This window comes from Anopheles merus, chromosome 2L (genome assembly GCF_017562075.2).
Source record: "Anopheles merus strain MAF chromosome 2L, AmerM5.1, whole genome shotgun sequence".
Taxonomy (NCBI): domain Eukaryota; kingdom Metazoa; phylum Arthropoda; class Insecta; order Diptera; family Culicidae; genus Anopheles; species Anopheles merus.
Genome location: NC_054083.1, coordinates 5,839,989 through 5,867,258, shown reverse-complemented (window position 1 = coordinate 5,867,258; position 27,270 = coordinate 5,839,989). Strand labels below are relative to the sequence as shown.

At 35.8% G+C, this 27,270-nt stretch overlaps 1 protein-coding gene across 1 annotated transcript in view; it reads right to left on the bottom strand.

Annotated features, from left to right (window-relative positions):
• LOC121593050 overlaps positions 1-27,270 on the bottom strand; it is a 39,654-nt gene extending 12,384 nt beyond the window's left edge. The window contains exons 1-3 of the mRNA XM_041915091.1: positions 27,137-27,270; positions 21,438-22,045; positions 19,705-19,923 (exon numbers count right to left, since the gene is read on the bottom strand). Coding sequence (XP_041771025.1) covers positions 19,705-19,923; positions 21,438-21,724 — 506 coding nt within the window. The 5' untranslated portion in view covers positions 21,725-22,045; positions 27,137-27,270. The remainder of the gene's footprint in view (positions 1-19,704; positions 19,924-21,437; positions 22,046-27,136) is intronic.

The following is a 27,270-nucleotide window of genomic DNA, read 5'->3' as shown; positions in this document are numbered from 1 at the left end:
GACCACCCCCATAAAGGGGGGAGGGAATTGTTGCAGTACATGAAACGATCATACAAGCCAGTTCGCTAGGCTGTAAAGGCTTTTCGGCACAAATTATTCTTGAGGATACAAATTAGACCAGGTGGAGATCGAATGACGAGAGCAAACACGGTACACGTTTTCCACACTTTATTCTTCATCAGACAAAACCACTTCCATTGTTATAAATCAGCATTCAATGGAGGTGTAGATGCCGTGAACTAGTTTCACGTAAACGGTATGCGGTGGATAATTGAACATCGATCAATTTTGAATGACGATGATTTCTATCGCTGAAGGTTGTCGTGAAAAATGCAGAAACAGAAAGATGGAAACCTTTTTGGGGCGTTGTGCAATTATTCGAGGAAAACAGTGTTGAGAAACTGCGTTGACCTTACCGATCCTGGCAAATGTACGGTTTCGTTCTGATGCTTTCTATCGTTTTTTTTTGTTTTTTTGTTTTGCCTTCTTCTGTAACATGCAAATGGAACTGAAGAGAGAAGGCTGCAGGCAACAAGGTTTTTAGATAGAAGTGGTCCAAATTTTCACTTCACTATCTTATTGGGTGTTGTATAACCACCAACGAAACCACGTATAATACGATACACATAAACCATTTCCAATAGAAAAAAATTAATCTATAAAAGCACACCAATTTTTTGCGTAATCCTTACGTTTTCAATCAAAACTATTCAACTGTAATCTGCAAGCAAGGGAAAAAACGGACTAGACAAAATTAAGTGATAACCGCATGTATACCATACAACGATGCGTTCGATCATCAGAAATAATCAATTTTCACCTTTCTCTTTGGAGATAATGTTTCAAAATTCGCCCCTTGCGCGTTTCGCTGTAGCAAGAAATACGACCAAAAGGAAAGAAGAAGAAGAAGAAAAACACGCCCAATCTATCTCCGTCTTCCAAACGCACCGCTGTATGTATAATACCATGCTGCGGTTAACACTACATAGCATTAGCGAAGAGAAATTTTGCATGAATTTCGACAGTAATTGCGATTACGCATATTGGATAGCCTTCGGTACATTTCTATGTATGGAGCGGAGCGCATGGAAGCTACTGAAACCAATTTGTTATTATCGAAAGTATTACATACGAGGTCGATCTGGTATCAAATGTACAGCCATACGCGCACTATCAATGTGGTTGAATCGTATTACAATCAAGTTGGGAAGATGCAAAATCCGTGTTATGACATACTAAATCTGGAGAGCTTTTTTAATAAAGCCACCAATGGCGACGGCTATGGTAAGTAAAAGCCTTGCCGTAACTCGCTTCCGGCTTCACAAGTTGATGTTGATATAATATTAATTATGTTTTGAATTTCCTTCCAGTTCGCTAATGCGCTTCCTGATTTAATTAAATTTCGCATCACAATATTGCATACACAGAAGTGTTTAACCAATTTCGGCAAACTTAACAAAATATAAACAAAAAATGACAATATCTTATATACTCAACACCTGTATATGGTTTAAATTTTCATAAGAACAATACTGGCAACGTGTCTCTTATACGCTCAAAACATTTTCTCCTATCCTATGATCAAATCCTCTATGCTTATCTTAATGAAGCACCCGTGCTGGTGCTAGGATTTGTAATGAGCACCGCTGTTAAACACAGTTTAAGGCCACAAGACATAACAAATGTGCAACATGTTGCTATACTGCGATGCTTTGTCCGCCGGAACCGTTAGCTTGATAATGAATCTAATAATTACTCTACTGTACTGGTTTGTGCCTCACTGACAGACACCTTTGAAGAGGCTCTTCTTCATTTGTCTGCTTTGTGGCGCGTTTCTTCCACCTGACCTAACAAATCCTACTCACCTTCTATGAGAGATGCTATCTTGTCATCATAGAAACAACAATAACCACGGTAATGGTAATACAAATAAAGAAGTTAACACTTTTATGACAGAAATGGGGGATTTTAAATTACATGTGCCTAACGATGCCTTTTAGATCGTAAACTAGTGGCATGTGTCAAGCTCAGGTAATTTGGTTACAAAAATTATTATCGTGAACGCGATGCCATGAAATTCCGGAAAAGGATGCATATTTTGTGTTGTTTTTCAATATCAAGACCCACGCATTGAACTGCAACCGTTTAGCTTTATAACTGGGTAGTTAAGTTTAAGCATAACGGACTGGCAGACGAAGGTGCGAGACCGTGAGCGGTTTCGGAGGCAGGTCAAGACCGCAAAGCGGTTGTAGCGTAAGTAAGTTGAGTAAGTAAGTTAAGTTTAAGCACAGATATTTAAGAAATATTGCGCACAACATTTGGTAAAACTGACAAAACTTCCCACTTGTTTGGAAAATGTTTCATTGAACCTCATTCCTGATCACATGCATTCGCTTGTTCCGGTGTAATTACAGTTGAACGCTTTACACCAAAAACATAGAGCAGCATTTAACCTAGACCAACCAATTTACCATAATCGTTAGTGATTATCTTGACAGTAACAAACAGCTGTTTTGCATGTTTACCGAATGCTGCACAGAATGGAAAATCATACTTAAAGTGAATTCAACGACGGTACCGAGTCGAATGAGAAAAAAAAACGAGTACGCTGCGCTGTAGCGCGCAAACATAAACGAACGAAACCTAATTGGTCACTACTACGTTGGGGCGAAGTGATGGCCAAGTTCATGGGAAATGTTTTTGTAACTTTCTTGTCTGTGCATGGTGAAAATCGGTTTTGGTCGCAAAGCTTGACACTAGGCGCCGTGCCATACATTAGGGAGACTGCAGTAGTGTGGCAGCTCAGGCCAAAACGACGATGGACGGTCACAATGATCGCGAGAAAATTAATCGAACCATCGCAACCGAACTTGTTTGCTACAGCAATATATGTCGACTGGCCTCTTTCGAACAGACGTACCGTTTCTGTTTTATTTCAGTGGATGAGATTGCCAGAACACCAGGCGTATTGGCATTTGGCGTTCATGTCTGAGCCTCTCCGTTCAGTAGGACGCTAGCATAAGTGGAGCAAATTCTCCGGTCTCTCGTCGTACCACAGCACAGATACCGGTTGAGAGCAGGTTCTTTGAATAGGGAGGTGTTTTTTCGATTTATTTTTAATCTCAACATGTATGCTTTGCCAGCAGTAGGTGGGCCAAATTTAGCTCCAAACCTGTGCCCCTAACTCTCCACCAATCAACGAATGTGGGAATTAAATTTGTAAATTGATGATCGTCCTGTTGGTCGTGCTTATTCCGTAACAATGTGGTTCAACAGCCAGGGTGAAAGAACAACAGATCCATCTCACTGTGCCTCTCCTAATGCATGATTACGCTAAACAGCTACATAACATACGACGCGACATACTTTCGTGTAAGCGCGAGAGCAACAAAACAAAACATATCTCTCGTAGCATTAAGAACCGTTAGCTTTTCAGCGATCCTCCCCTTATGTTGGTGACCGGTTCGGAATTGTTAGGAATTTCTTCTACTCTCCGATTTCTCGAAGAGAAAGACAGCAGATACCCATGGGCCAGCAAGAATCGGCCGCACAACGATGCCACACTTGCATAAGAGGGTGAACCAAGGGTTTCGCCCATAGGCTCGAAGAATGTCCCGTTGTACGACTGCTTAATTGGTCGCCAATTTCCTCTTCACACGCTTATCAAGTATGCGAGATAAAGAAAATTGTACAATGAAACAACTTTCGTTTAAAAGCATTAAAGAGATCAATAAATGCGTGAATGCATTGCACAATATTCACCATAATTAAAAATATAGGGCTTATAGAAATGTATATAAAAATGTTCAGAGAATAAAAATGTTTTCAATGGAATCATTGTGGTGTGTTTCCTTTTTTTAATCACTGATAAGTTATTTAAACCATTGCGCTTTGCTTCCTATACATCTGTTGATGCCATAATTGGTGAAACATATTTTAATAACCGGACAATGTTCTTGAACTCCCGCAACTAAAGAGTCATACAAATTAGGCAGAAGCTTTAAAGCACGCATAAAACAAAGCAGGAAACAGGAAACGATAACTACATCAACATGCATAATTTAACTCAAGCGTCAACCGTTAGATCATAAGACCTAAGAATGATGGGATGTCAGATGATCATGCGTTACGTGAGATACATGTAAATTACATTACATCTGTACGAAGAAGATGAAGCAATGAATTGGTTTTGGCGTCTGCATTGCTGCACTATATTTTGAATGTAGCAAATTGTGAAACGCTTTTGTTTTATTTCTTATGTGGGCATGCTGGCTACATTACTCATTTGATTATTTATAAATAATTGTATCGATTTGTGGTGTATAATAAGTCAATCAACAAAACAAAATGCAATGCAACAGAAGCGATATAACAGCATGATAGAAGATATCCATTTGACATTATACTCAAAATGGTTGATTTAATGTTTTGTTTATTTATCCTATTTATTCAAATTATTTGCGTAATACCTGCGGAATAGAGTAAGTAGGACTTGGCGTTTAATTTTGCCTCGTTATTACAAATTGTTACCTGTAAAGTAACCATTTACAAATCATATGTACTCAATGTTTATTTCTGACGCACTTGAGTGAATGATTGAGAAATAGTTTAGAAAGTTTTACCAAGCTGTGTCGTAACCTGTGAGTTCCTAAATTTGTCAATTCATGTTGAACCATTGTTATTGTATTTATTTATTTATTTATAGAATGTACGGAATGTGTGCAATGTTGTTGTTGTTTAAATATTTAAAGAGGTTTTTGATCTCTTAGAGTCTCGTTCGACTCTGTATGTGTGCAATGTGTTTTGCTTCGCATATATAACATAATGTTTTGAAGTGAAATACAGAACATTTCATTGTTCAATTCAAACACATAGCAAAATATCATCCTACTGTGCGTATTTACATATCGCCAACTAGTGGCGCGCTGTAAAGCAGGAATATAAAATCCATTTAATGCGATTATATCAGAAACTGCGATTGTAATATAACCAATCTTTAAAAATCGCGCAATGAGTGGGACCGTGAAAACACACATGATAACAGTTGCACTCATTCTTAAACGTAATATGTTACATTGAAATGGTTTAGTCATGTTTTTTGTCACCTTTTTCATAATCTGCCTCATTCTTAAAAAATATTTCAATCTGACCCTTTTCTAGCCCCTGGTACTATATTAAACATACAATATTAAACAACAAATAAAACCTATTTGCTAGTAAGCTTTGTCAATAAGACCTCCAAGAGTACCTTCCAAGAGAGTAATGAGTCAACAATACATCTTGATTTGTTCTGTTACAACACCTAAACATGACCTAAACTTGACTCAAAAACACTTGAAGGAGTCTTTATATTGAGTTGGTTGTTACAAAGCCAGCTGCGTTGTGCTTTGAACTTACTTCAATTTAAGAGAAAAATTTAACTGAAAAGAACAACAATGAACGCTCACTATCAATGATCATTTACTATATTAATATATTACACTTAAGGTGTTAATCGTATTACCTGCCCATCAAAAAATCTCTATAAATTGGAGAATTTACGTTCAACTCCAGATCGGTGGCCGAAGTAAGGTTTTTTTGGCGCTGCTTCATCATATTGTAACTCACTGTAATTTCAAACTTTGCCACAGATTTCTCTTCACCGGCTATGTTTCACTATTACGCTGTTCCACTTCGTTTGGTGCGTATCGATGCGCGCATTAGTGAAACTTTTACAAATGTTTCTATCGATTTCGCGTTCAACAAAATAACACGCATTGTGGTCGCACTGCTAAAACCATGGTTGTCCAACCATAGTGAGATGTTTTTGCTTTTTGCAACGTGCTTTATCAGCACAAATGCCCCGCACTAATGTCAACAACTTCGAAACAACTGTCAGGACTGCGCGTAACAATGAACACAATACGTTCCAAGCATGTTATCCTATTCGAAACCAAAAGTGAACTGAACTCTTCGCGTCATTTGTAGGCAGGCGGAACATCCGTCCGACAGATCAGCCCGCTCTGGGGAACATGCAGTGTATTGATCTCCACTTCGAAGATACAATTTCTCTAATCAACGCAACATACCCCCAAGCTCACTGTAGCTTCAAGTGTGATAAACGTACATCGGCGTGGATCGCGGACCAGCGTACGAATCGATGTCGAGTGTGGGCGTTGTTACGGAAACGAGGATCAACCGTTGCTTTGGGTCATTAGTTTTTTGAAAGTCTTAAAAAGGTTCAATGTCCGACTGTTTCAATATTAAATGAGGTATAGTATTGTGTATGTGCTGTGTTGCAAGTGCCATTAAATAATATTAGAGAATGGCGAAGAGCAATATATTTATCAAATTACTTTAGTGGCAGTGCATATACAGCATCGGCGGACTTCAAACATGTTGCTTGTACTTTACGTTATTATGTAAGACATGTATTTATGGTTATTCATAATCAAATGATGTCTTCTTTCCAACTAAACTGATGAGCAGCATCTACTTCTTCAATCTTATCTACCAGAGTTAACAAAAATTCGACCATCGCATTGAAAGCTTTAACAACTTTTGGCATGTATACGAGTGAGCATAATTTCGGTGCTAGGGCACCATCTGTAGAATATGATAACATAAAAATTAACAAACGCAAAGGAACAAAATGATTTCACAACTTGAATTGAACAAGCTGTATATAATCTAGAGAAAAACATTTTTTTGGTTACAGTTCAGTTACTGTGTCATTTCACTTATGCAAAAATATAAATTCCACCGAGTTGCAACATTCATTGAACCTGCTCATTATCATTCACTTACAAAAAAGGGTAAAATGCGTCCAATGTTAATGAACGCTCTAAGCACACGAACACCCATACACCTACAACCATCGCACTGCTGAAAATGTACGTTTCATCGACAACTCAACACGAACATGCAGTGACGCATATCAGTACCGCACTTCCAGCTCCAAAATATCGTCAGCCTGCTATTGTCGAATAGAGTACTTATTGTGCTCACCATTGTGTGAAGATAGAAACAATAGGTATCGTTGAGACGAAACACATTATCGCCTCTTTTTTTCTCGCCTGCAAACAATTTGTGGCACACCTATGTCGGGCGGATCCTCTGTATAAAATCGTGGAGTAAGAAATATTCGCAGCTCGCCTAATAAGGTCTTTTCGGCCCATTAGCGAACGATCGTCTTTGAAGAGAGATTATCGAGAAAGGAGTTTTTTTTTAACTTTTTTTTATATTTTGTTGCACTTCTGAATTTATGAAACGGGTTTTATCGCCTTTGCGAAGCAGCTCGGTGCCGCCGTTTTCCTCTCTTTGCTATTGGTGTGCGTGACCTTCATGCGTTAGCGTTAGCGACGAAAAGGCACACAATTTTAGCAATGTTAAATAATACGTCTGTCTGCCGAAATAATTTCAACAAGTAAAACACTCGTTATGCATACTTCTTGGAGCATATTCATGCTTAAATGATGGCATATGTGTAATTCACAGGTAAGCGATCGTTAAATTAAATTCGAAAGATATGTATATTATCGGAATCGTTAATTATATCGTTATCGGTCTTATTTTGATTTATATTTACTGAAACCATCTGGTAGAGATTCCTCTAACCATTTGCGTTATGAATGGTATCATCAATGCTATACATTTTAATTGGTTGTTAGCATGTTGATAACATGAATTTAATTTGTAGTAAGTATATGTTTTTAATATATTTATTTTATTCATCTTCATGCATGCATGCATACAGTTTCATTTACAGCATGCATGATTTAAAAACAAGTAAATGCAATATTTTGTAAATAGTATTATGAATGCATTTGTTTGAATCGATAAATAAAAAAAACACCTATAACTCATCAAAAACGCTAGCTTTTCCAGCGCATGTACATGCGCATATTGTACGCGGATCTATTTTCATTCGCAAAGCTTTCACTGCAAGCTGGTATACATTCTGGTAAAGCTGAGAAATGTTAAACATGATCAGGGAATGATGAATGAGATAGGGAAAAATGTGTTTATGCATATTACCCTCGCGTTGTTTTTTTGCTATAAACTACAGACATGGCGCATTGCTCTGCAGTCGGTATTGCTTTGGAAAAGGTTAGAGACTTGATTATTGTGACTAATGAGTAGTCGACTTGATTCTCACTTCGATTATGCTCGCTCTGCGCTATATGGACGGTAACGGTATTTATGTTGTGAATGTTGATAAAACGCATAAAAAAGTGAGTAGCAATTGTTTCCAAGCAATTTATACTAGGAAACATATCACTTTCTTTCTTTGCACTATGCAAAGTACATGCAATGAGAAAGCAACAAATGATGATAAAAACACGGAAAGCAAAAGCAACAGGTTTGATTCGAAACATATGCATTTAAGGCGTCAATTATGTATAAAAATCATGCCACTGACAGTACACGGATACAATTAACATGCTTTAATTAATACATTTATATTGTCTCGCCAGCATCTCTGGCACCGGTCACTAAAGACCCTGGGGTCATTACAACAGAAAACGATGCCTTATTGAAATACTCTGTGCTTCTTCAACCGAAAGATTTCTTGGCGTGACTAGTGGTTACCCAAACCTTTATATTTTGTTGTTGGCACTGAAATAAAACGAAAATCTCCCGATACACTTGTCTCGCAAACTAAAAGCGGTAAATTCTTAAGGGTGTTGCTCTATGAGAAAGCATGCAAGAAAAACAAACACAACGCGAATCGTATTCGTTAGGAAAAGCTTTTTGCCAAATACAGAATGGCATGAAGAAAAAATGCCCTGAGACAATTGTCGCATAGTCATTATGATGGTAGTATGTTGGTACTATTTATATTGTCTCCCAAGTTCCCAGGAGCGTAGATTTGAATATTCTTTTCACACTATTGTTATTCTGTTTATCACTATTGGAGTCTATCCCAATCTCGTAAGAACTTTAAAGAAAAGGTCTTTCTTTCTGATACGGAGTTCGCATGAACTCGGGTTTAATGAGCCCGTACCCGTACCCCGTGCAAAAAGATGTTTAATAATGTATGGTCTCACGCTTAATGCAGTTGTCACGGTTCGCTGCTAGTTCCTCAGCCAGCTGTTAAGAAAAGGAATCGCACTAATATATGGGAGGTAAAGCAATACAGACCAACGGGATGACTTCTATCCAATCAGAACAAACAAAACTACTGGGTAAAGTTATGTGTATGTTCACGTACATGTAACGAGATCATGACCATGACGGTTCACTCTGTGTCTATTGTGCTAATTTATATGAATTCGTTTGGTTGATTTTCTTTTTTTAAGATGTTTAAATAACATTTTGGAAATTATTGGTTTTATAATTTACATGTACAACTTCTCTAGATAATATTCGTTTTTCGTAGAATAACAAAGGATTAAAGAATTAATCTTAAATTAAATTAAGAATTAAACATCAAATATAAAAATCAGCGTGAAGGCATTGTAAAACATTTATGAAATGAGCTTTTCGATTCTTTGCTCTAAAACTGAGATCACAAAATCGGGGGATTCTTTGCTCTAAAACTGAGATCACAAAATCGGGGGCAGAAACTTACACGATCTTCGATCGCCACCGTACATGTGAGATAGGCACTGACTGGTATGCTGGATGCGAGTAGTTGATATGCTATGGTTCCATATTTTCTTGCTCAAAAGCGATTTCAAACATAACGGACCTTACATACTTCACCCAGATGCGGAAAGCTTTCTTGATCAGGCCTGAAACCGACAGTACCGCGTTGCTGTTTGTTATTCTCCTTCCTTACCCTGCTATGCTTCATCGATTCATTTAGTTGCTGCAATCTAGCAATCTGACATCTATTTTTGTTACTTCGATGTTGTCGTTTTTCTTAATGTTTGTATACAGGTTGTACAACATTCATAAATGTAAACGTGCGATACCAATGGTTAGGAAATAAACCTCATTACTAAAAATTGTAATAAGCGCTAACTTTGCTTTGTTTAGTTATTCATACTTGAATAATATTTTTTCATTGTTCGTCCAACAAACCCTCGACATGTAAGTGTTGAATCCAATTACTTCACTAATAGGTGAATGTGTAGCAAATGACATCTCGACCGCGTTTTTGCCACAGTGGATTAAATTTTGGTTGCGCTTCGTTTAGTAGCCATACCTAATAAGCGATTTGTCATAAACAGAGAAAACAACCTGTTAAAGATTTCATGCCAATCCGATCCATCTTCTACTTACACCGCAACACCAAACAAGTGCAACAAAACTTTCAAAAAGGTTCAGCAACTTCTATTAAAAGCACATGATAGATTCTTGTTTGCATATTCAGCGCCAGACATCATCAAACCTTTCACTGGCCGAGGATGTTGAGAGATAGTTTTTGATACAAACAAGTTCCTGAGTGACATGTTTTAGCAGAAACTGGATTTCCTTTTCGATAGTGACATAAAAGAGCAAATCCTGTTCTCAGCGATCATTTAGTCATCAACCCCAAAATCGCTGACAATGTAGAGCGTATTGGTAAAAAAAGATTCAGTTATTTTAAACGACATGAAAGAAGGTAGACAACGAGAAGTCATATTAAGCATGAATTTGAATGAAAGTAATATACGCATTGCTGAAAGCGTGGTCTATATGCAGCTTTTAAAACCGGAAGAAACAACATACACACTTTAAAAAACACGCATGAAAATTTAATGAATTTGTAAATTGTTTTGCATGTTCTTTCACCAGTTTTCGGCGACGTAAGCAAACCGACACATTTTTTTTTCATCCTACTATACGTACACGTAGCGCCGTATACATGTTAAACTCAGTTTCAACATTTCCGTTCGTTTGCTCTTATTATCAGAGAAATTTTTTACGACAGTCGTATTCAACACGGAAGCATTGGAGAGTGGATATTCCATCGAGAAGGGTTTGTTGAGCAATTTGTTGACAAGAAAAACTCAACTGTCAAATGTGTTTTGTATTGCCTCAATTTATACTTACATTGCTTAACCGATATCAATTAATATCACTCCGCGTTATGAACTATAAACTATGTTCAAATATTGAATCATTTGCGATCATTTGTCACAATACTTTAGACAAACCAAAAACTAAAAGTGTAAGTAGAATATTGCTTTAATGCTACAAGTTTAGCAGCACGTAGTTCATACTACTTACATAGTTAATGTGTAACAAAGTCATTTTAAGTAATATTTTGAAAACACGCTTAGCTGAGTTCAACTCGAACCACCTGCGCTCTACTTTACCGCAAGCCACAAATCGTTCCAGTTTCAATAGTGCCGACACCACCTATGCCAACACGAAAAGAGTGCCAACATGAACATAAGCGCATTAATGAACTGTACACACTGCTTACGAACTAAAAAACCATACCATTTTGAAGGAAGTCACTCATACGTATCAATGCATTTGTAGAAGCCTACGTATCCAGGGAAAACTCAGAGAAAATCGTGACTCCTACTAGCGTTTGAAAATTAACTACACATCGCATTTCGACTGCGCGCAGCGCAACGCGATGCGCTCGGATTTCAAACGGGAGCTTCAGCTACTTCAGTTAACAACAATGCTAGACGGTACCTTTACTTTCACGGAAGCAGGAAAACCTACGTTGAATGAAAAAAAATCTGCAACTTTTGCCTTTTGTTTCCTCTATTTTCTACTTCCCCTTTTAGTTTGGAGCTACATTTTAGCGCACTTGTTTCTTTGCATAACTCAAAGCAATTAAACTGGTGCAATCGAAATAACTGAGCCCAGCTTTTGCATTTTAGCTGTTTGAAGACGCGAATCATATGCATAAACAATATATCGGCTGCTACTACGGCCGGAAAACAGGCCAACGGAAAAATGCCCATGGCAAAGCATACAGGGATAAGCAATTAAAGGAATAATTTTCATGAACGATCAAATGATGACTGATCTCCATAGTGAAACACATTTTATGTTTGATGCTTATAGAAAATATCTAAACTACATTCAATCTGTATTTAGATAAGTATGCATTTAAAATTTTATTGAATGTATCCTTAAATAACTGATAAGTTCCATGTCCATGCTGTACTGATTACTTGTTACAAAACACGTTCAAGGGCGTCTGCTATCCATCTTTCCGGCTCTAGTAAAAGGCAAAATGATTTAAAATTCGATAGTAAACTGGATCGTTTTCAAAACTAAGACACTGTCCAACGCCTCAAAGTGTCTCAATGGATGTACGCGACCAACAGTAACTCGAAATAATATCAAGGAAAACGGAAATTGCTTCGACTTAATAATGGAGTGATAAAAAGATATTCATTTATTGCTCATCAATTCACTGTGTTACTCTGTATTCATATTAGACGCGGTCTACTAGGCAAAGCAACCGATTATCAAACTATGGCAGGTAATATTAAACCTCTCACTAGCATCGTTTCAAATCGAAGTGTCCGTCTTTAGCGCCAAAGTTTGCACATTTTCATTACGGTTCAGTTAGTTTACGAGCCGGAAACGTTCATTGCACCGTGACAGCCAAAGGTTTGACAGTGAGCAGAAAAAAAGAAGCAGAAAGATACAAAGTAAAGCCAATAGGAGATGCGCTACCAAAAAATGTGGAAACTAACATGAAGGTTTGAAATGGCACCATGGGCAAATTACAAACCTCCTTGAGCTTTATTTATTCACGATCGTATGGTGTGTTTTCTTACACGAAAGATACGATGTATTTTGCCATTTTTCTGTTTGTCCGCAATAAACATTTGTTCTACTCGCAAATAGAGATTTGGTGTTGGTTTTCTTTTGCTTTAATTTATGCTTATACCCCAGGGTAGTTCAAATAAAACACCGTTGATTCAATCAATACTTAGTCTATAGTAAACCATCCAGCTCATAGTTTTTCTGATGATGATAATCAATTGTATTGTAGCAATGCAATAATCTGTGTTCGTTACTTGATGTTTGTAACTAAAATTTTATATTTTGTTGAATAATTGGTTTAATGTATAAAGTTCAGTATACGCATGCAATTTTTCCAGTACAAATTCCGAATAATTCACACAAAAGCTCAATTCAATTCTGATATTTTCTCTTTATTGGTCAACTTTAGTGGGCCGCTCTGCCATAACAATGTTCTGAATTATTAAAATCTTATGATTAGTGTAACGAAACAGCAGAGTAATAAAATATCCGGTAGTTTTTTTTTAATCTTTAACTAGTAGACACAGTGCCTTAGTGCTATCGCCTCAAAAAAGGTTGGAAGCAGCAGCTACGTTATAAAGCGATAATTGCGCGAAATTACCATTTCAAATTTTTCACTACTTTTCTCTACGCGCAATAGAAATAGAAAAATTGCTACACAGAGTAAAAGCTTTTGCAAAAATCAAATGAGAGAAAATCTTTTGATAATGAGAGTTTTTTGGTAGTTAAAAGAAGACGACACCATCAGACCGAAAATGGAAAACTTCGGCAATGTTGACACAGGGAAAAATGTTAATTAATCATGGCATTAAAAATAGCTAAATTAGCTTCTGAATTTATCACGTTGCGGTGCATCATAACTATGGTATGCCGCAAAATATAGAATAGTTAATGAAACTCTCTGCAAATTTGTTTTTTTTTTCTTCAAATGCTATTAAAATAGTTGAACCTGCTAAATCTGCAGGTTGTGTAACTACGTTCATTTTAAATAAATAATTATTAAACAATAATATTATTGTTTTTCAAATTAGATACCCCAATTATATTAAAGGAGGATTTGATTATTAATATTTATCTTAAGCAAAACATATTTTTTTATAATGGAAAAACAAATTACCTGGTACTTGTGTTTGATATATAATAAAGACAGTCGCTTTATTGTTGCACTTTTTGTTACTGTTTATGATATTGTACTGAAATTTGATACAATAACATACTAATAGTCAATTACCAAATCATCGTAGTCACTAGTGTATTCGAAACATGTGATTTTTATCTACGCTGAAAATAACGGTAAACTGACCGCATGAACGCGAAGCTATTGCGAGGATTTGGAGCGTATATTTTCCGTGGCAGTGCCAAGCACTTAGCAAACCTCGAAACCACAGCAAACTTTAATCATTCATTGGGACACATACAATCGCGAAAACAATAACTGTTTCATACACTGAACGTCCATACGGGTAGGTATTATTTCAACTAATAGCCAATCATCGTAATACCATTTCTTCCCTATATCTTATCGAGTACCTCGATTATTTTAGACCACATTTTGCGCATGCAGCGTTTTATTTACATCTGGTATGTTTGATTGCACCGGTTGTACCATATCTTGCACAAACTACTATTTTGTGGTTTTTGGTTGCATTTCCATTACACTTCTGGTGTACCATGTTAATGACATACTACCATCACTTGTAACATCATTTGCTTATTAGCTTGTATTCTTGCCATGCATTTAACTACAGCTGATTTCATACACTTCAGAAACACATTTTTTGAAAAACACCTTTTTTAAACTTCAATTCTACATCAAGCAACGAACCCGTAATAACGGTTGCAGCACCCAAGCGCACACACTTCGTAATGAACTGCTCTAACAATATTGACGGTCGAGCGACCTTCGCTCAATCAAGCTACCAAACTAACCAACTCGCACTCAGGCTCTCTTCATTACTACATATCTGCCGTACTACTGGACTATTTTTCACTTCTACGAAGAGAGAGAGATAGAGAGAGAGAGAGAGAGAGAGAGAGAGAGAAAGAGCGAGAGAGAGACATAGCAGAGAGGCAGAGAACGACCCAAACTATAGCAGAGCTACCAAAGGGGAAGATTGCGTTTTCCTCCGAATGGTTTCCTGCAATATAGCAATTAGGGAGAGAGACTTCGGCTTCTTGGTTTAGCGTTTAGATAGATGCTCAATAAGTAAGAGAGTTCAAACAAACGGGGGTTTTTAGTTGCCACTAAAATAAGAAACGATAGCCTAATAAGAGCAGCATGGCGTGTTAGCTGCACAATATTGGAGAAACGATTAGTTAGCAACCGGACAAGAAGAACTTCTGAAGTTTTTTCTAAGGAAAAAAATGAGTAAAATGGTATCAACAAATGTGGTTAGTTAGCAACCGGGCAAGAAGAACTTCTGAAGTTTTTTCTAAAGAAAAAATGCGTAAAATGGTATCAACTAATGTTGTGTATTCAAGAAGTATTTCAAATATTTTAAGAAACGTATCGATTGTATTGTATTGTATTGGAAATAATGTTTCAATACAAGTATTGACAACGATCCTGTGATCTATTTTTCATTATTATTATTTTTCGTAACGTCTAAACCTTTGTAGAAATGCAAACAAACTAATAGAATAATAACTGATAGAGTAATATAAGTATATAACCGGTAAGGGTTATCAGCAGATTTTAATCTATCCGTTAATCAGTTGTGTCAGCATATTCAAGCTAGTTCTACGGCCGTACGGCAATGTAAGCATTTAGTTATTAAGGCATACTTCCCGATAACTTTTATTGAAATGAATAAAACCTGCCTAAATCGCAAACCTGAAAACTAAGATCAACGTTGAGAAATTGTTGAATTTTATCTACTCTTTGACGGATTGCCTCGAGATTCAGATTTGGTAGTTTGCCAGCGCAATGGAAATAATCTGAATGAGTAAATAGTATAACTAAGTAAAAAAAAATATATATTTTAAATATCTATCATAACTTACACATGGCCAGTGATTACCCGTGTTAATAACCAGCATAATCATCATGTCAAATAAATCATCATAAAATAACTGCTGCATTTTTTTTACTTCATCCTATCAGTTTTGTATCCTCTACTTGGGTTGAACTTATCTACAAGATTAAAGCAGCTTTAGTCACATAACTTTTGAACGACTGTCAACCGATCAAAATGTAATCAGTCTAATAATTACTGCTCAATTATGTTCTTTTCAAATTTTATAAACCTTTGCAATACTTGGGAATATTTCAATAGAACAGAGTAATAAAATATGCATTTGAATTTTTTTTAACGTAACCTATTTCGAAGGGCTTAAATAAAATTAAATAAAGTTAACAAATGCTGTGAAAAATACCTTTGTACAAAATATTTCACAGAAAAAAGGGAACGAAAAATATGTTTTAAAAATGATCATACTACAATTGACACTTAATACTTTAGGATTATGTTATAACTGACAACAACAAAAATGTCACTTGGGCCAATATTGAAAAACATAAGGCTGGAAATACATGTACCGAGATTTCCACAGTACCGTGAAAATGCGTATGGTTTGTACTGTTGTACTGTGCAAATAAAATCTAACCGTGCAACTAGACATATAGAGACAATTTCACGCCGTCAACCGTGAAAAAATAGCCCAAAATTAAAATATTCGCCGTGAAACAGATTGGTTTTGTATGGAGCTGTCATCGAATATCATCGAATGTCATCGAATTTGGCTTCACGACGCGACGCTATTTGGTGGGAAGTCTGGTTGCAAGGTGACAGACAGGCGAGACAATCGCAGTTCGTGTATGGTCTTCTCCGAGGTTTGGTAACGATTGAATGTGCCAAGATGAAATTTTTTTTTATCAATTTGCAAGTCATATTATTTATTTAAGGTATTTTTTGCAAAACAAAATACAAAATTCGCGTCTCGACACAAGTTTGCAAACAAATTCAGTTAAAATACAGGTGTCCCCCGAGATACGACTGTATTTGGGACCGAAAAAAAGGCCCAACGCAAGGCGTAAGTCGAAAAGGTCGTATGTCAAATATCTGTCAATTTTAAGTTTATAACCGAAGTTGAAGAGTCGAAATCTATCATATCGTGTTTTTATTTGAAACAATGTTCGATAATGTATTAATTTTACACAAAAAATCGTTTACCCGATATAGATATACAATAACGGGTAGTAGTGGAATCTTTGGAAATGTGTGTGTAACGGTTATCAGCTCAGAAATTCAAAAATATACATCAATTTCTTCTCGATGACAACTTTTCACTGTCAAAATCAAAATCGTCGTATCTGCGAATCGTCGCAACTCGAGGGGGTCGTAACTCGGGGGACGCCTGTAGTCGGTTCGCGCTATCGCGAAAACTGCGAAACAGAAGGCGCAATTGGAGGCGCGGAAGATTTGACAGCCCAACTTTTCTACAACTGTTTTAAACGCGCTAATTTCGCGTTACCATAGCTAACTCGGTTCGTGTATGTCCAGCCGAACATTGTTTGTTATCAGAACTATTTACCTAAAAGACGCAGTATATCATGCACCCTTGTAAAAGGCGTAGAAATGCGGTAGAAATCACCCTTAAATTAGAGCATGAAATATTTCATGGGGTTATCTTTCACGTTGTTCCGTTGTTTTGAAATACAGTACAAAATAACATCAACAACAGTGGAACCTTGGATTAGTTACATAGCAAAGCTATTCCTCCCGAATAAAAAATAAACCTTAAACGAGAGAAAACTCCAGGTTAAAAGTTCTAGCTCGACGAGCTTGCTATTTTACACAATTTTATTCAAGCATTTTTATTCGTTGGTAATCCAATACATTGAAGTGTGTTGGATATTAGGAATAGTAAATACCCTCTGTATTGGGCATCGCTAACTATCCACAACATTTATTTATTGCTGAAACTAAAATCGGCATGCTCGGGATCGGGATGCTAGAAGTACATTTTCGGTTGGACGAAAGCAGCCAAGTTTTTTGGTTGGACAAAAGATATAAAACAAACAGCATCAATAACAAGTAGTGAAATATTCTAGGGATGAAAAGGTCATTCCTACTTTCAAACCAAGTTGATTTATAAATGTGATTTAGCATAAAAGCGTTATATTCATTTTACACCAACACGACAATGAACAATGAAAATATCGTCACTGTCACTCAATGCGCGTTGCATAAATTTAGGCGTTTTAGCTTAGGCAGCGCTCTGGCACCTATCGAATATTCTACTTTATTATCTTCGTATTGCCTCATAACACATGAGGAATATTGACCTTTTTTACAAGAAGGTTCAACCATAGATTGAAAATTTTTTCATGTATAAAAAATACAGGGGTTTCGACGATTATATAGACACGTTTAGCAAGTTGTTGTTTTTTCCGCGAATAGACGCGAGGGCACCAGACAAATTTATTAAAACATGTGTCATATTCCTGTTTCAGCGTACCATCTATAGCATAAATATTAACGACTCATTTAAAAAAATCTGAAGCAAAACAAGGAAAAAAATCTCCGCTCCAAACCAAAAATTGTACCAGTTATGCCTTACGCTTAACATGGCATACATCTAGGCGTATAAATACTAACCTCCTCTTGGAGGCCGTACCAAAAGTGAGCTATTGTGGGTAATTTGTCAAGTTTTTTGTGTGCATTTCTAGCAATGATTATATACGTTATTGTTATGGAGAGTGTCTCGTATAAATATACATTTTCATAGCTAAGTAGAGGTAGTCCCCAAGATACGCGGTGCAAAATCGCAACATCATAAGAAAATGCAAAATACATGGTCACAAAATATTTGGTAGTATAATCCTTTAGTAAAATTGTGACATTGTGTAAAATTGCGACACAAAATTCAAAGACGTGAATTCACAAACGCAAAACTGACGGAGCCATAATTCACGGACGCAAATCTACTGGGACTTTAAATTGATTGAAATCCATGAGAAAAAAAACAAGTACAATTGAACAACATAGAAATAATGTAGTAGAATTGGGCAAAGATTTAGGAAGTTGCAGACATATTGAGCCACTTGTTGTGATGGTAAACATTCGCTGCACATTTTAAGCTACACTGACCAGGTGTTCCGTATTCAATGGAACATAAGATTCTTCTTCTTCGACACAACAACCGTTTTCGGTCAAGGTCTACCTATACCACTAGTGTGCTTGGCTTTTAGTGGCTTATTGATTGCCGTTGCAGGATAGTCAGTCCTACGCATGCGAGCACGGTCCATTCGAGACATGAACCCACAACGGGCATGTTGTTAAGTCGCACGAGTTGACGACTTGAATTTCAATGTTGCGAAAAGGTTCAGCGTAGAAAATAAACATTGAACGTCAAAGTAAAAAAAAATAATCAGCTATTTAGGGCAGGTGGGATCTATAGCTCAGGCAATATACTTAAAATGCATGTGTGAAGTTTAATAATGTTTCCATTCATTCATTTATGTTGCTATGTATGATAAAGATCATTTTGATGATGTCTTTAAAAGGGTGTACAAATAGTAGACAAAAGAAGATCGCGATGCACTTGTCTAAATTCAACGGGTTTCAATCATATCGATAGTTGTAATTATTTAAAACTGAAAAACTGCGGCTTACAAAATGCCAGTATACAATTTTGATTTTTTGAAACATCCAGCTTATCTTAATTCAAAATTGATACAAAATTACAATTCATTCAATTTAGTTTATTATAACGGTCTTGCCTAGCCTCGAAATTACGATCCATATAATACTTTTTATTTCACAAAAACACAGAACAACAAAACAATAATTTGATCAAGCAGCTTTGAACAAAGTCTACAAAATACATGCCCTTAATAGATGTGGGACGCGGAAAATCTGTATACATAGCTAAGCGGTCCGTGACTAAAAAGGTTGGATATACACCATATGTACCAAACAAAAACGAAACGTAAATGATATAGGAATGTATAGAACACCACCGTAGAAGAATATATTATATCGGTGTAATCTATAACATGGTGTAACGTAAAAAATGTGAATATTTTACAAAGTACAAGTACTAGCATACCTTTCACAGAAGGAAAATCTGTTGCCGGAAACGTTGTTGAATGGGCTGCGATCGGATTCCTCCTCACAGTAGCTGCAAGTGCAGAATGTGTATTGAGATTCATACATACTCGATTGGTCGTCCAAATCTGTGAAATTGAGGTCGATGTCAAAGTCTTCATTGTATAAATAGTTTGAGGCTATTTTGCCTTCTGCATTCGGCGGCGGGCCCAAGCGAGATCTGAAAAGGATAATAATGCGAATCATGAACAATAACTTAACAAACCAAAATGAAAAAAAGTCAAATTGTTTACCACTTTTGAGTAAAATAAGTTATATTAAAAGGCATCCACTAAACACTTTTTCTCTAAGAAATGTAAAGTAAAGTTACAGTATAAAATTTTACTGAAACAGATAAAAAAAAATGGGCTGTGCAATATTGTTGTTATATGATAATACTATCCATAACTTGTACTAATAACATCCACTCAGTGATTTTCTGAACAGCTTGTTTTTTAATAGCTGTATTAGATTTTTCCCCTTTTTTGAGAAATTATTTAATCCTAACACCGTAATTGTAATGCAAATCATTGTCTTGTTGCTTATTAATAGTTCCGTATAAATATGTTCCGGTAAGTTTTCTTGATACTTTCTTAGTTGTGTAGGAAAAACTACCTCTTTGTCATGAAACGGAATTAAGTAGCAACACATACTTCCTTCCTGTATAACTTGTTTGATTCTCTGTTGATCTCTCTGTGTCACTGTGTAGACACGGTAAATGATATCTTCCATATCGGTTTATGTGCCCAACGAAAAAAGAATAAAGTCATCAAGTACCAGCGTCACACAAAGTATTCCTCGGCGGTTTTTAGAGCACTACTCAATAAAACTGAATGGTACAAAAATAAAAATTTCCATGTAATTTAAACATTTACATGTAGGATATATTCTCGTGAATGCAACTTTAGATTCCTACAATATTATGTACACTGTATAAATTTATTATATAAGGACTGACTACTCAGTTAGGTGTTACACTTTAGACTGGCAAGCTTATTTATCATGATTTATAGTATGCATGGTACATTCACTTCCTACCTTTTCCGCACTTTCTTCAACGAATGGCAATTATTGCATGTATAGTTGAATCTGCATGTTATACAGTATGGGGTGAAACCGGTTTCGATCGAACATTGCCTTTCTGCCGTGCTATCGCTCAGCGATGTATTTCAATGTTAGTTTAATACTCCATCGATCATATCTTCGGTCAATACCCAACACAAAACCGTTTGATGAATGAAAATCCTTCACAAAAGTATGCAAAAAAAAAACCCTTCCAAGCATCCTACACGCGGAGTTTGCCTTTTCATTCGACATACTTACTACCGCCTAAGAAAGTAAAAAGGTGGAAATAAATCTAAGAAAATTGAAAGTGCAAGTGGGAAATTAAGCCAAAATTAAGGAAAAGCTACACGTGTATTATGCGATTTGCAGTTTTAGGTTTTACAACATTTTTATTTTTGTTTTTTTTTTATCTCGAGAAATCACTCAACTATTTTCATATTTTGTTCGAAATTTCAAAAAAAAACATGATTAAGACAGAAACAAACTGTATTAGTAGTTTACTTTTTTTAAGTTACCATTAAATACAATAATTTATTTACATAAAAACGGATTCAATTTACAAAGAAAGCTTGGAATGTGCTTTTGGCAAAGGCTAAATAATTAGTTTACGATACTTAACTACGTACTTACTTTTTTCCTTTTTGATCCACACTATCGACCACCACGTTCCATGTTCGATGAATAAGGTACAACAAGAACAACATACGAGAGTTTTCCTGAGTTGGAGACTGTTGTCTATTGTTGTAAGTTGCATGACCGTTGTTTCGATTGCTATCGATATCATCTTCAAAGTAGCACCGTTTTGTAGTAGTATAATCTATTTGATCTTGCGAAGTCGTTCGATAGTATGCACAACGTTCTCTGTTCCTCTGTTGTCTGGAAAGCGTTGAATCACTACTGCTCATAATGTTACCCATCTTTCTTTGCACAAACTGTGCAACATCAAATGCATGTGCTCCAATTTACTTCTGCATGTAATGCATTTACTTGTATTGTAAATTATTCAATCATTTCAATTCACGGCTAGCACCAGTTATAACTCCTTGCAATTCTGTTAATAGCTCTAATGGTTCTGGATAAAGAATGCAATTGTATCAATTATCACTCAATGGGCTGCAGCCTAAAACACATTCTTTGCCACACTATTTCATATTGAAAGAAGAGGAAGGAAACTAATCAACCGAATCAAACTGGTTCTGACTTTCGTGCAGGTCTGGTCAGTTAAATAAACACGCAACCTGTAACGATGATTATTTTGAGAAATATTAGTAATTTAGCAATACACCACAACAGTTTTTCATAATAAATGATAATATTTTAAACATGTTTACATTGTTTAACATTGCTTATCGATGCGATGATTTTACACAAACCTAAAACCTTATGTTTTCCTATGATTCCATATCTGTATATGCTAATAATATTAAACAGTTTACTAAAAACAAATATCATCTCATCTTTCATTTTTTTATCAGATGTCATATTTTTTATCTGTCTCCAGATTAATTTCTTTATAGATGACAGGTTAAAATGTCCCCCTACCCAATGGTCGATCATCAACAACCATTAGAGGAATATAAAAGATTATTTTTTAACCAACTATCTTTATTCAGGTCAAAATACCACTAATAAGAATGGTTGCGAAGTAATGAGAAAACGAGCAGTACTTATTATGTTTACACAATGCGATGAATGATTATTTAATGACTTTTCTAATGACAGCTTCACACCCAATGATCAAAACACCGGACAAGTTTTAACTTTCTCCAAATTACAATCGTGATCATACAACGTTCGAAATTTCAAACTTTGTCTTCCACCGTTCTGCAAGATCCTAAAATTATGTTAATGGCACAACAAAATCAACAATGAAAAATAAACCCGTTTTTTATTGCTCTTCCCTAGGAGAACGTACTACAGTATTGATAGTCTGCACTTGCACCAAAGCTGGCGGGCACTGGAAACACAGCAATGGTCATGGCTAGTTGATTACAAGTTAATAAGGAGTACGAATTTCTCTTCCGAGATCATATTGGCCATGGTTCACCATTAACATCAAAATAATCGGACTGTAACCGTTGTTTTTATTCATCTTCACTTGCTGTTTCATCTATTTAGGAAAATTAAACGTTAGTATTGTCTGCAAAATTCGATATGTTTTTTGCATATACCGTATAATTTAAAATAACCCGTCAAAAGCGGAAATTGTTTGGTATTGTTCAGCACGGTAGTCGTATAATTATAAAAAAAACATGATTAAAAAGAGTGGAAATCATTATGTACACATACGTACATGTTTTAATTATAATAATTGAAATCAATTGAAAAAGAAGCCGAAATTTAGGCTGAGCTGATTTTAACAATCCCAAAACCTTTAATTTTTTTAATAAAAATATACTAAAGATTCAGCAACAAAATCGCACAAAATTTTAATATGTTTTAACACATTACGTTTGCGCTATTTATTTTCTTTTATATTCAAAAAGAATCATAACTTCATTCTTTTTTAAGTGTACGGGTATTTCTCGATATACGCCATACTCGATGAACGTGATTTCGTTACACGCAATATTCTAAATTTGACAGTTCTTTTAGCAAATTGTACTAATTTGACACATCAGTTGTCAAATACAACATAATGCTCTTTTGGTGAAATTTCAAAAACCATTTTAAAAGGTATAAAATTATAATCTTTAGTTGGAACCAGATCAAATGATTGGTAAAACTTACGACTTACACGGAAAATTACACGAAAATTCGCTATAATTTCATAGAAACCCTCAAAATTCGATATGCACGAGTATTCAAGATACGCGATTACCTCCGGTCTACGTATATTGGGGAATACATGCAAATTATCATAAGTAGCTCATATCATTTAATACTACTACAATTATTCGGGATAGCAGAAGCTGAAGCAAAACCAAGCCCATTAGTCCCATTTATTCCAGCACTTACTCATGCAGTTAGTGCGTCACATTAACCCACATAGTGCACTAATCTAAGACAGGTTCCTGTAGCTAAAGGGAAACGGACCCCATTTATGATCAGAAAGATGACTCTCGATCATGTTGAATAGGGATTTGCAAGACCTTTTCAACCTCTTCTGCATACTTTCATCCTCCTCGGCATACTTCCTTTTAAAATGATGCTTCCTATGACAACGCAATTTCCTACTCCTCGTCACTATTATGATTGTTATCAGTTTTTCCGCTCAGGGGCGTTTACTTTTTCTCGGCCTGATCAGTCGGTAAAATTATCAATACAATGAGATTCGTTGTAATGCTAAGATTTATAATGAAGTAAACTGTTAATTTTGGCACATTCCTGATAAAATACATTAAGCATTAACGTATCTTACAGGGTTTTCAGAGTTTCCAATTTGTACTACATTATGCACCCCGTGCAAGATGATCTTTTATATATTTTATTTATTTATATATTTTATTTGGGGCCGGTCTGGTGGTACAGTCGTCAACTCTTACGACTGAACAACATGCCTGTCATGGGTTCAAACCCCGAATGGACTGCGCCCTCATACGCAGAACTGACTATCCTGCTATGGTAATTAATAAATCATTGAAAGCCAAGCCTACCAGTGCACAGTGGGCAACGGCCATACAAACGCCGGGATGAAAATCAATTCCTCGTGCTATTGCAGTTTTTCTTCATTCAATACAATTGTTCTTACTATACAGGGTAGTCCTACACTAAAATCGTCAAGACAGCGAATAAAACTTAATAATTATCGCTCACAACATTGCATTATTGCGTATTAGTTAACAGCATCAACAGTAAGTGTTAGAAATTAAAACGAAGGTGGAATAAGTTTCTGACTGAACATGATTTTTTAAAGTATTACGCGCTAAAAAAGTTGTGTTTTTTATGGTTTGATTGGAAAAGAGCTAATTCCTATGTTACGCCCTTTTTTAAACTGTTTTACCTCTCAGCTTTGTTTTTTGCCTGTTTGTTTCAAATGCCCGTTTATGACAGGTAGTTGGATACTGGTGGTTAATGGCTCATACAACAACACGTCAAAATCGCTCGCGCTATTTTCAAGAAAAAGTTTTTAATAATTTTCGGGATCGCAGATGGTCGCAGCTAGTTTTAACGACAAAATGTACGAAAAATGTTGATCTTTCTTATAATATACGACTCACGAGTGAAATCGAGGAATGATAAAAAATCACACTCCAAAATGAAAATATCCAAAAATTCAGCAGGGATGTTTGGTTTTCAATCGTTTATGAAGTTTAAAAACAAGTTTTTGTAAAATATTCAGACATAACATCAAAGTATGGCAAAAAAACGTTTCCAACGACACATTGATTATTAAAATCTTAGCATCATATACTAAAATATGATAGTTTATGTTCGGTCAAAAAATAGCTCCAATTTGGGACAAAAAACAGAAAGTTTACACTTTGATGGCCTATATCTCAGTAAGTTTAAGATAAAAACGTGAAATATTTTGGTTTCAACTAAGTTTAAGTATCTATTTTAAGAAAATGATTATGGTGTTAACCTGCGATGAAGTTGGTTTTTCGATTTTTATACAGGCGTTTGCCCAATGTGCAGTGGTATACGGACGTCACACGAGGCGTAAACTCAAAAAGTTTACGCTTGATTTGTATGGGAGAGCGTAAACTTCCTGTCAAAAGATTAAAGGATTGTATTACGGACGTCACACGAAGCGTAAACTTTGGCGTAAACTGGATTTCAGCCATACAACCCTGAAATCTTTTGACAGGAAGTTTACGCTCTCCCATACAAATCAAGCGTAAACTTTTTGAGTTTACGCCTCGTGTGACGTCCGTATATGGCTGAAATTTAGTTTACGCCGAAGTTTACGCTTCGTGTGACGTCCGTAGTACATCCAGGCCTTGGCAGACAACGGTTGTTGTTCCAAAGAAGAAGAAGAAGATAGCTGTTGAAAACATTTCGTGGGTCTTAAATTCTAGTTTATTGGTTGAAATTATTATTGATAAGAAATCTACTAACTAATCTCGCTTAATCCTCTTTGAATTTCTTATTTTTGAAGGAACATCAGTAGAAATACGGCTATACCCTGACCGTTCTTCGCTAAACAATAAGCAGAATAATTGTTTATTTTTATCGCATTCAAAAATTGCTAGTACATATGAATAATATTAAATCAAACAACCATTTGCGACGTATTTGCTACCTAAACAAGAACTTGATATGTAAATTTTTAGATAGTAATTTATCAATCAACAACAATTTTTTACATTCTGAATTTTGTCTCAATCAAATATGCAAATCAAAAATGTGCGGAAAAGTGGATGACACCAACTAATCTTTCCAGTGACACGAATAACGGACCATTATTCGTGTAGGGAAAATGTTTCTCTATTTATCTATAAAATGTTGGTATAAAAAATGTGGAACGAACTTTGTTTTTTTTTCTTCTTTTTTTAATTTAACTTGCTTTCTATTCATTGCCATCGGCAAACCCTGCTTTAGTTTTTGATTCTTCGGTGCGAATTTGTAATTTTAATTCCATCGTATTTATGTATTTATACACAACATAAAGTGTATTCGCCGTTTTGACTAAGATAAATATCAGTAAGAACAAAACATAAAAATTTTGAAATATTGTTAATATTTTAGGTGCATATACATGTACAAAAGTACTGTTCACATTTCGTTTCAATTAATTTAAGTTCAAATATCTTCAACACAAAAGGTGGACTGCAACAACTACCACATTTACACAGCATTTTAAGTTAATAGGGTTTTTTTTAAATAAATCTGTACAATATGTAGTACACTTTTTGCACTCTACACAATGGCCCTCTATCATTTATACGATGTACACAAAATCTACGAATACACTTTCGATTAACACAACTGTTGACTGTAATATCGTTACACTTCTTTCTGCCGGTCTGTCTTGGCCTGGCACCGCGCCTTTTGAGGTCACTTCCTTGGGAGATCGGTCAAATCGGCATAGTGCAAAACGTATTGGTGATATCTTGCCGGTAGCATATGAACCACTTTTCATACGAAGATGACCGCGTTAGTGATATCTATTTTTTTTTTTTTGTTGCACGTCACAATTTCTCCTTTCTATGCCATACAACCATTTCGGTACATTTCGCTGTTTTTCAGTGAAGCCATGTATGTAACATATAAAACATCACAATTTTAAATCATTTGCTCTCTTTTGCACACTTTTCACCATTGTTTTGCGATTCTCTTTCACAACACAAACTCGAGCACGAAAAGTTTCTACTGGTAATTATTTACAATCATACTGTCAACATCAACGCAACTGGACGTATAATAGCTCTCCATATAGAATTTACCGAAATTATTTGTAACGCAATCACATGTTTATCATTCACAAAACTGATTTAGAGCAACAGATTCAGAACGATGAAGAAAGGTATTCATTGCACGCCGACTGAACTGCTTAAGCGAGACACAGCACCAACATGCT